Source organism: Cupressus sempervirens, chromosome 3 (genome assembly GCF_028749045.1).
Source record: "Cupressus sempervirens isolate cs-2001-9-10 chromosome 3, ASM2874904v1, whole genome shotgun sequence".
In the NCBI taxonomy this organism is placed as follows: domain Eukaryota; kingdom Viridiplantae; phylum Streptophyta; class Pinopsida; order Cupressales; family Cupressaceae; genus Cupressus; species Cupressus sempervirens.
In genome coordinates this window covers 76,671,649-76,682,726 of record NC_143120.1, presented here as the reverse complement: position 1 = coordinate 76,682,726, position 11,078 = coordinate 76,671,649, and the positions used below count along the sequence as shown (strand labels likewise).

General features: G+C 37.9%; 1 protein-coding gene across 2 annotated transcripts in view; it reads left to right on the top strand.

The window, feature by feature from the left end:
- Positions 1–1,994: 1,994 nt before the first annotated feature.
- Positions 1,995–11,078, top strand: part of EIF6A (Translation initiation factor IF6) — a 43,283-nt gene continuing 34,199 nt past the window's right edge. The window contains exons 1-5 of one of the 2 annotated variants that reach the window (XM_089818426.1): positions 1,995–2,189; positions 2,388–2,429; positions 3,987–4,083; positions 4,267–4,352; positions 4,441–4,485. In XM_089818426.1, the coding sequence (XP_089674552.1) occupies positions 2,420–2,429; positions 3,987–4,083; positions 4,267–4,352; positions 4,441–4,485 (238 nt within the window). In that variant the 5' untranslated portion in view covers positions 1,995–2,189; positions 2,388–2,419. Of the gene's footprint in view, positions 2,191–2,365; positions 2,430–3,986; positions 4,084–4,266; positions 4,353–4,440; positions 4,486–11,078 lie in introns of both variants that reach the window. The other variant, XM_089818425.1, reaches the window with a different exon arrangement.

Here is an 11,078-nt window from a genome sequence, read left to right as displayed (position 1 = left end):
CTACTGATTTATAGGGCTACGTTGACTCAGATTCGACAAAGGATATTGATACCAGGCAGAGTACTACATGTTATGTATTTACTATTGGTGGAACAACAATGAGTTGGATTTCTTGGTTGTAGAAGGTTAATGCTTTTTCCACTACAAAGGCATAGTATATTGTTGCTACAAAGGCACCCAAGGAGATGATATGGCTTCAATTCTTCATGGAAGAATTGGGACACCTACAGAGGGATAATTATTTGTTTACAGATAGCTAGAGTGTCATTCATCTTACAAAGAATTCTACTTTACATTCAAAGACAAAACACATATAGTTGAGGTACCATTTCATTTGGTCAATTTTGGATGATAGACAACTAAAGCTGGAGAAGTGACATACATATGATAATCTTGTAGATATGTTTACCAAGGCAATAACAAGGGAGAAGCTAAACTCCTCTTTAGCTTCGATTGGTCATCTAGATTGAACAAAATAAATGAATAATAACATCTAGGGTGGTTTGGTATTCCAGTAGGAGCTACAGGTTTAGCAACGCTATAATCAGTCTTCAAGTGGGAGGTTATTTTTGTGGAGTCTGACCAATCTTCAAGTGGGAGATTGTTGTAATGTGGAGCCTAATCAGACTTAGAGATTTATTTGGTGTAGTTTCTCCCCAGATTATTTCTACGGGGGTTTGGGGGCATTGCTCCCAAGACGGGGTCAACGGGCAGTGCCCTTGCGGGGTCCTAGTGTAGCACCCCAGGTGTGCTCCATGTCGCAGTACATGGTGGGGTTGAGGGGCAATGCCCCTGCAGGGGTTTTTAGGGGTAGCACCCCTGAAGCCAAAAATGATCTTATATTGTAAAAGACATCGAGTGCTATTTTTCTATTGGACGACTTATTCTAGCCCTAATTTTGTAAGCGACAAAAGTTTGTATAAAATGGCCTAGGGTTAGGGATTTCATAATGTATGGTGATATTATAGCTTTTTGCGATGGTATTGAGCTGTAAGAGATTGTTGATTGTAATCACTGGATAATAATAATATTGGACTTACTGTTGGTGGATGCAACCTTGGGATTGGGTGAACCACATTAAATCTTTGTATCTTGTGTTGTCTTCTGTCCAATCTATTATTTTCTGATATTGGTTATATTTACATGTAATTGTTATTTCTGTCTAAGGTTAATCCTAACATTCTTGCTGGTTCTTTCCCTCATGAACCTTGAACTAATGTTATTTATTAATATATCATGGCTTGTCAATTTTGACAATTTTATTTTCTTATTTAACAAACAAAAATGAATCAACATCCAAACACATTAGAAGGAACTTTGATGAATTCAATGTAAAATACATATTACAATTAAAGACTACTTTGTTTTGATTCTTGATTAGCAAACTTAAATTTTTAACAACTATATTGATTACTTTGTCAAAAAACAAACAATACAAAATTGGGTTAACATACCATCATATGTGGCTCGATTTCGTAAAACAATCATTACCCGCTACTAATTAAACTTGACTCAATTGAAATACCAAACTTATTCAGCATAACTATTGCATCATTAGATGCGATTTCTAATTATTTCTTGATCCCTTTAACCTAGGTCTTTCCCTTTCCTCTACCTTATTTTATATCTACAAACAAATTTTATGCACAAAACAAATGAATATAAATAATAAAAAATGCACTAAAAATGTGCCTAATTAACCTTCGAACACTCTTTGATGCATCCATTGCAAATCAAGATACAATTCCATATACATACTATTAAAAAAATCGAATCCCTTATTAATACACTCAATCGTTTCTTGATCATAATTTTTTTTATCTTATTAATGTTCCACTTAAAAGAATTTAACCCCCTTAATCATCAACTCCCCTCCTCTATTTTCTTCAATAAACTTCTAATATCGGTTTTCTTTTCTCAACTCAAACATCTCGGCCCCACCAGTAACGCACATACCGAATGCTCCTTATTTCGTTTTTCTAACTCGGAAAATTAGTCGACGTTTTGCCTCTTCTCATTCCTCAAATATAAACCTAGCCGCCCCCCATCTTGAAGATAGAGAGAATCGTTGACCTTTCTTGGTGGCATTTCGAGCAGATTTTTACATTCTGCACTCTCACTTAGCTCGGTCGGCCCCGGTTTGTTCGGAGAGAAGTGGGTTCGTGCATTTTCAAAATCAACATTTCCAGGTTCTATTTTTGCATTTGATTAGGGTTTCTGCAATCTTATAGTAGACTTTTGCTTTTGACGTTTCAACATGTGTTTTATGGAACCATATTAGCAATTTCGATTTCTGTTATTTGGATTCAATTCGTCAGGGAGAAAGAATGATAGTAATTTGATTATTTCATTTCTTGATTTAAAGGTCGAGTGCGTTTGCTCTGCAGCAAGTAAAGGAGACTTCTTTCGGCTTTACATTATGGCGACAAGTAAGTTATTTTATCTCCAGTGACAAATGTATTGTAACGAATTCCTACTTGCGTTTCGCATATCCAACTGCTTACAATTACCAGTCTGTATAATTTGCATAAAAAACTTCGCAAAATTATGGGTGCTGTTGTGGCCTAACTTTAACAGGCTGAGCCTTAGTGTAAAAGCTTGAGCCACATTTATAAGACTTGTCAGTTCAAAGAATTCTGTAGTCATACCACAGCCTCACTACATTTTGCTTAAGATTTCCAAACTGCTTTATTCTCAAACCTGGATTGAAAAAACTCATTTGGGCACGGAAAATAAAGTTGAGGGCGAATTTCCTCATATTGGTAAAAATTCCACCAAGTTTATCCCAAATTTAACTAAAAGCGCCTAAAATGAGCCCTTTTTGTTGCAAATGTTGCTTTTTCTCGCGTCATTGCAGTTGAACGGAATTTTATATGTTTTTTGTGTTGCAGAGTATTAGTTTGCCAGCTATAAGGATTTTTTCCCCTTTTTTATGAATATTAACTGTAATAGTAAGTCGTGCCTGCTTTGCTGCAAGTTTTTTTTTCCTTGTGTGGACGCAGCAAAACATAAATTTAGCTGTTAAATTAAGGGACAGAGCAGAAGTCTGCCGGTTTTACGTTTCTTTCCTTATTTTTGAATGCCTTGTTATGGGCGCAACAGTCTCATGATTTAAATTGGCTAGACTCAACCAGGTTGTGGCCCAGAAACTTTTCTCAAGAGTTGTAGACTCTCAAAACTATGGCCAAGAGCAGTGGGCTGCATGATAGTTGTCTAGTGAATTTGAACCTTGTCAAGTCATTTTAAAGAAATTCATGATGTTTTTTCTCCACAAGCCCCCGGAGTTTTATGAGATCATATTTGATGTAGGTTGCTCTCTTGTGTTGCCTACAAATACTTGCTAAGTGAATAACTGATGTAGTGGAAACTTGGGTTTTCACTAGCACTGACTAGAATATTATGCACGCTGTTCTTATGCAGTTTGTCAAAATAGTTTTGGGGTTTCAAAACAAGTGCACTAGTTATTCAATTTTGCTGGAGTGTTAAATTTGATATGATTGATTCATCTTGCACATTTGAGATCTAGGGGAAACATTCAATCCTTGTTTTCTGTTTTGTAAATCCAACCAGCAGTGGACTAGCAATTGTTCCATTATTCCAAGAGCAATTAGATATAATTGTATGCAGTTCTTTATTATGGCAGAGTTTATTTTTGAGGTGGCAATATTCAGGACATGATCTTTAGATAAGTCATATAGTGTTTCAACTACTGAAACCAAACATTGCAAACTTTGTACTGTGCCAATACTCTATTAGGACTTTGAACTATTTAATTCTCTTTCAGGAAATAACAGTATAGGTTGGATGAAATGATGAAATGATGGATATGACTATATCCATGCACATGCAAATATATCTGTGAATAAATATATTTACACAGTTTGAATGAGATCTTATGTGAGGGTGATTGTGTGTATTGCATTTCTGAAGGGTCCTCATAGATGCCTCTTTCAGAGTATTGTGATTTTGAATTTGGTTCAATGCAGGGGCTCAATTTGAAAACTCTTCTGAAGTTGGTGTTTTTGCAAAGCTTACAAATGCATATTGTCTGGTGGCCATTGGTGGATCAGAGAACTTTTACAGGTTACATTTTAGAAAGCTTACTCTAATACTTCACAAATGTTATTGAAAGTGGTTTGTTGGGTTTCAATAGAGTATTATAATAAATTTTCTTGCAATGTGGTATTTTGACACAATAATATTAAGACAAATCTAGATAAGTTCTTTTTTATGTTATAATTCATCCTTTCTCCTCTCTTGTTCCAGCACGTTTGAATCTGAGCTAGCTGAAGTCATTCCTGTTGTAAAGACATCGATAGCTGGAACCAGAATAATTGGACGACTTTGTGTTGGTAATGTGTATTATATATTACGAAATGTGTCTTTTGCACCTGTTTAAGGTTTTTGGTATTTTTGAAGCCCTTATTCTTCTGTTCGCAGGGAATAAAAATGGTCTGCTATTACCGAATACAACAACTGATCAAGGTAAGCCTAGTATCAGCAAGACTTATAAGTTATTTTGTCTGGTTAATATCTTGGTATTTTTACCTCAATAGTGATAGATCATAGAATACACACATTACCATATGTAAAATAAAAAATGAGATTTGTGTTTTATGAAGGATGGGATGATTATGGTGCACAATAGTCAGAGCATATTCAAAGGATACATGTTTAATATTGAAAGCTATAATAAAACTATCTAACTTTGTGATATTGCTATCTAACTTTGTAAATTATACAAGCAATTAACGTCTATTTCAGCCCATGGATGAACAATGGCACATACTATAATCAATTCTAAATTTTAATTTCAGTAGCAGTATTGGTAATATTGTAATGCTATGAAGGTGTAAGCATGTTTTTTCAGATTGGTTTGGTTTTCTCTGAATTCAATATTATTTCAAGGTGTGTTAGGCCTTCCTTCAATTTTTGTTTGAGTGTTCTTGTTGGACTGCATCCCTTAAAAAATAAATTATGTGTTTTTGTTGGACTGCCTCCCTCCTCCCCCCTCTGGAAAAAAGAAAAAGAAAAAAAAAGAGTGCTTTTTGTTTTACTGCCTCCCTAAATATTTGATCTTGCTGGATGCTTTTCTCCTTTAAACTGATGAAAATATATGTCCACAAACCCAGAGGTTGTCTAGATTACATGGCTCATCCCCACGAAAACTCCAATTCATGTCTCTTTCTTGAAGTGGTTAATTTTTTAAATTTTCTTTTGGTCATTTTTTAGGTTTTTTATAGGACGGTAGTTCTTCTTGATTCTTGTAAATGCCCTTAGCTTTCCTCTTGAACGGCTTGTTGATGTTAGTTTTGTACCACTACATAACATATAGCGATTGAATACTTGACATGGAATGTCGAACACTCAATCCCTCTCTTGAAAAGTTAATACTCATTAAGACATGAGAAAAACTCCAATGTTCCTTACACCTATGGATGCTAACTCAGTTATATTGATGTGATTTGCTGGTAATCACGTAGGCGGCCTTATGTTGTTCACTCAAGGATGACTTGGGTTTTTGGATGATGGTGATGATGATGGGTTTGTAAAATATATGAGCGCCAGATAATGTTGATGGTGGTGATGGTGGGTGGTGTATCTACCAATGATGCTTCTTCTAACCTCCTTCCTTAAAGCTCCAAATACTAAACTACTCACTGCTCTACTCCTACTCCTACTCCTATGAATGGAAAGATTAGCAAATGGACAGGGATCGAATTTGATGAAAGCTAACCAGTGGCTCTACCTCCATAGATGCAATGATTCGAGGGGAAATGACTAGATTACCACGCAAGACTTCCTAACTAGCCGCTAGGATGCTAGTGGCCTAGTTTACAGATCCCTATCAAACATCCACTAATATTACCATGCAACTATCCATCTACTTTTACTCTTACTTAGCAACTTTCTCAAAATGAAATCTACTTTAACAAATTCAATGGAAATCTAACTTTAACTATTTGGAAGTAGAAACCATGCAATAACACCAAATGTTCTTAATCACCATGCAAGTCACAACAATGATAAAGAGAGACAATTTTGGTATTATCTTAGCAACAATTTTCGCCGACCCTTTACAAATGAGAGCATATGGCCTTATATAGAGGCTAAAATTACAACCAATGATAGAGATTAAGAGGCAAAACCAACGATGCAAATCGGATCCTAGAAATCCTAATTAGGGTTGCCACCCCATCGGCCAATGAGAAGACACCACCTCATCAATGGACCAATGGAAAAAAGAAAAAGTGGCAACCAATGAGAAGGCACCAAAATGGTAACCAATCAGAATCAGACACCAATCCTACCTAAGAAGAAGGAGAATTTTCCACTTGGGCTTACATCAAATGATCTTCTAATATAGTTCTACCCCTTTCTTTCATCTTTTTAGCCAAAGCAATGAACTTCGCTAGCTTGTCGTTGACTTTCTTCATGGGAGGGTAGTGTGTATGTTTAATCTTGGGCTCAGCTGAATTTATCATGTTGCTCGTTGCTTGCAGTGTTTTCTCATGATCCTTCTCATATTCTTTCGCGTATGTGATAAAGGCTTTGAGGGAGGCAAGGGTGCCGAAATGTTTTTTCTTGATGGCAACCTTCCCCAACTCATCCAATCTTGATCCAAACACTGTCTCATTGACGTTCTCCTCTTTGATATCTTCAAAATCAAGCGCAGCCCCAACATTGCTCATCATGGTTGAAATGGAAGTGTCAACGCTTGGGCTGTGCTGTGTAATCTCGTTCTGTATCTTTTCAAGTATTCTCAATCTGATTGTCAAGGCAATGAACCAAGACTCCACCGTACTCAAGCCTCCTTCATCTACCAACTTGGCTTTTTCCAAATATTTCTCCAGTAGCTCAATGAATGCCTGTAGCCTGGGAATGGCTAAGTCCTTGACTAGAAGGAAATCCTTCCATTCATCTTCAAATATTTTGAATCTATCTCAATTAGCTACTAATGACTTGAATGTCAAGACAAAGGTAGGCAAGAAATTTTGCCCATCTTGGACTGTATCATGGATCCAATCCTTGACTTCACGCAGTTGAGCCAATATCTCTTCTATGTTGCTTCCGCTGTCTTAAGGAAGGGCTGCCTGGTGCAACTGTTGGATAGGCTGACAATCTCTTCAATATTTGTTCTGGGCCTCCAACTTTACAGTCCTTTCGTTTGCCTTCCTCAACCTTTATTTGATTGAAACCATGCCTTCCTGGATCTCCTCACATTCCATGTCATCTGTGATTCTTCCCAAGTTATGTTAAACTATCTCATATTCTTGAACTACAATCTCATCTAATGCCTTGTTAACCGTTGGTATAGCAATCTGAACTTTTTGGTGACCATCATTGTCGCTCTTGATTACCTTTGCCACTGTTTTTGCAATTTGTTTTTGGTTCTCGCTATCACCCTTTCCTACTAATCCTCGAATGTCTTCAACTATTCGGATAGTCACCACCTTGCCTCTTGGCATAAGCATTTGCCTCAACCATAGTGGTGTAGTGCATCTCCCCAAATTTGGATTCGGTTCGACTAGCAAAGCATTGCCAATGGCCTTGGGCGCTTGGCTCATTTTCTTAAATCAATTGGCCGATCCTCTTCTTCACTAGCGACTGTCACATCCTCTCCGTGTTGGTTCTCCGAGAGAGGAGAGTACTCGGTGCTGTCGTTGTGACCACTTGATTCTGAATCAGAGCTCACCTCTACTGCGGCCCCTTGTCCACTCGTATTATCTTCTTGGCATTTGGCCTCAATTATGCTCTCTCTTGATGACGCTGCATTCTGTCTCTTTGCTGGAGGTTCCTGATTTTCTTTACTTTTCTCGACCTCCAAACTTCTCTTCCTGTTCTTAATTGTTCTTTGTTGCTGGCTACTGCCTCCACCTTTCTGTTCAACTGACTCTGCTGGACATTCGTTTGGTTTAATCTTCTCATAAGTAAGGTGTACCCTCTGACTTTGTAATTTCCTCAACTTCCCATTGTACCACGACTCGGTGTGCAGATCAACTGTCCTTGTAACTGCCTCCAAGGAAGGATCTTGATGATCATCCCAATCCACTGGATTCAACTCCGTTCCATTCACTGTATCATAATCTTTTCTTAGCACATTTTCATCATTTTCCAGTTGATCGGGAATATCAAGGCTTCTCCATCTAATTGCCCTCATCATGTTCACTGACAATCTTGAGAAAGCTAGCTTTCTCACATGAAAGTCGTCCTGGGCATTGGCCCAAAAATCTTCTATAGTAGGAACATATCTAAATTATTTCCGTGAGATGCCTTGATAAGACCATTAGGATCAAATCCTTGCCTTGCTCTATACCATGCTAGATGATACCATTCTAATTCTTTCTCCGTAGCTGCAAAGGCGATAGGATTGGGGCAACTATCATTGTCAATTCCAAATTAGAAAGTAATCCCTGTCTCACCTTTAAGTTTCATCATTTGTCATAATGCTCAAGTTGCCTAACCAATTCCATCAAAACTACCTTGTTGGGTGGGTACCTTGGAAGTCTCTTAGGACATACTGCGCTTCCTGCTATTCTAATATATGTGAATTGCGAAAATTGGATGAACCAACTCCCATACTTCTTGACTTTTGCTTCTGCTTCTGTTTCTGCTTCTGATGAGAGCCTCTTAGTAGGTGTCCCTTGTAGTATCCTTACTGTTTTTATGGCAAAGGCGTCACAAAACATCTTATAATCTTTGGTGTTGTGCAAATGAAGTTGTGGATAGCACTCATGCACCAAACATTGTCCCGACCCATTGTCAATTACTCCTAAGGCCTTAAGTTCAGGATTTTCATATAATCTTGCAATCAGATAGAAAAGATATGACCCCATATAGAATTGCCTTTGATTTTGTATGGTCCCAAGTTGCATTTCTTAACTCTCACTTATAATCCTAGCCCAATCAAATCTTCGTTTTCCATTTTCAATTCCATCAATAAAATATTACATCCAGTTCTCAAATTGCATACCTTGAGCTAAGCCCATGATCCGGCTGACAAGCACAATGAGATCGCCATATTCTGATTTTAAATTTCACACAGTGAGCCTTGATGATCTAGTAACTCCTTTCTTGCCTTCGTGCAACCAATTTTACTTTAGGTGAATGAAGTAAGCCTCTTAATTATCCTGAAATGACTTGGTTGCTTGATCCATCATTACCATTGTCATGCCCTTGTACTGGGGGATATTAAATGCTTCTTCAACCTCTTATCTGTCGATGTTGGCCAACACTTTCTTCCCTTCATTAAAAATGATGGAGTTGGTAATAATATCAAATCGGGATGCACACTCCATTACCAATTCTGGACAAGGCAAAGTAGGAGGGAAAGCCATCGCGTGTACAATTCCACTCTTGTAGATCTTCTTTGCCATGGGATTTGTCCTTACTTCAATCTGTCCTTTAACTGTATCATGTTCACTGTACCAATATTGGTATCACTTATTCGCCTCACTTTCGAGAAGAAGGTGGTCTTAGGCATCATGTCTTCCTTGTCCTTTTTGGTATTCGTTCCTTTTGGGTTCTTGTTTGCGCTAACATCTACCATCCTAAACACTTATTTTTGCCCCTTCGTTCTAAATGATATGGACTACACTTATCGATCTCCAACCTTCTTTCTATTGATGGAATCTAGCTTATTTCTGCTTCGCCAAATCCTATCTCTACTCTTATCAATTTCCAACCTTCAACCTAGGGGTGGGACTACCACTTATTTCTGCCTCTTTGTTACCTTAGGATGGACTACACTATCTCCCAACTTCAACCTAAGGTGGTCTAGCTTATTTCTACCTTGCCAAATGTCCTATCATGGAATCTGTACTTATCTCTCCAAGCTTCAACTTATCAATGGGATGATGAAGTGGTGGATGATGAATGCAAGAAGAATACAAGGGAAACGAAACCAAGCGAGAACAAGGAATAAAATCTGCCTTTAAACCAATCTTCACCTCTAAAATGAATAGAATTTCACCTTAATTTTGTCTTTACTAATAATCGGGCCCTCTTCAAGTTCAGATCAGGTTTTCAAAATTTTAATCCTCCTCGCAAATAATGAGGCCCTAGTAAAAATCAGAATTTTGTCTCCTTGAAATTGCCCATATATTTGCCAAACATCAGACCTTGGATCATGTATCTCCTTACCACATAAAATCACCCAAATCTGGGGCAGAATTTCACAGCCTCTAGCAAAAATCAAAATTTTGAGAAATTGCCCAAGCAAGTGAAAATATTCAGATCTGCTCCCAAATCGCTTAGTGCCTGTTTGGTTGTTGGAATTAGACAAGAATTGGTATGCCCAATCCTTGAAAATCTCAAATCCGTTGTTTGGGTGCACAAGATTGGAATTGGGATTTGAAGAAATGTGGATTTGGTATCCCCATTCGACCCCCAAAACAAGGATTCCAAATCCCTTCAAAATACCTATTATTTGGAATCCACGTTTTAAATCCCATTTTTTTCAAAATGAGGATTCCAAATAAGATGAAATTTAATTATGTTTAATATCCATTTCTGCATCTGTCCACTTCCATCGCCATTGTTGTTATTGAAATACAGTGGATCGACATCTCTTTTGTTGCTTTTGATTGATGCTTTTACAAATCAATCTATGGGACAGCGATGAGGAGGAGGCTATTGAGTGACGTTGCCCATAGAGGGAAAGAACAAGTTATAGAGCGTTTGAGCCACTCACAGGCTCTGTGAGAGAATCAGAGCCTCACACAGAGGACAATGACGATCCATCTGCAATAAGAAGGCCAAATCCGTTTGCACTGCAATGCATCCTAAGCAGTGATGGTCGTCAGGTGGAATGTTTAACCTGGTTATAGAGAAGATATTACGTGTGGTGGAAGCACTGGTGGGTTTGAGTGGCACAGGGATGCAAGTCGGGCACAAATGGAGCTGCAAACAATAGAGAGAAAGGGAATAAATCATCATTATTTTTCATTGCTTTCTCCATGACCGCACTGAGAGATTGAATTGGGTTGGAAAAATGCCCTGCAATTTGAGTTGGGCTGCCATCTTGAGTAACAACCTTTCCAATTGAGAGGTACTGTCTTGCTTCAAGAGGCAAGAGT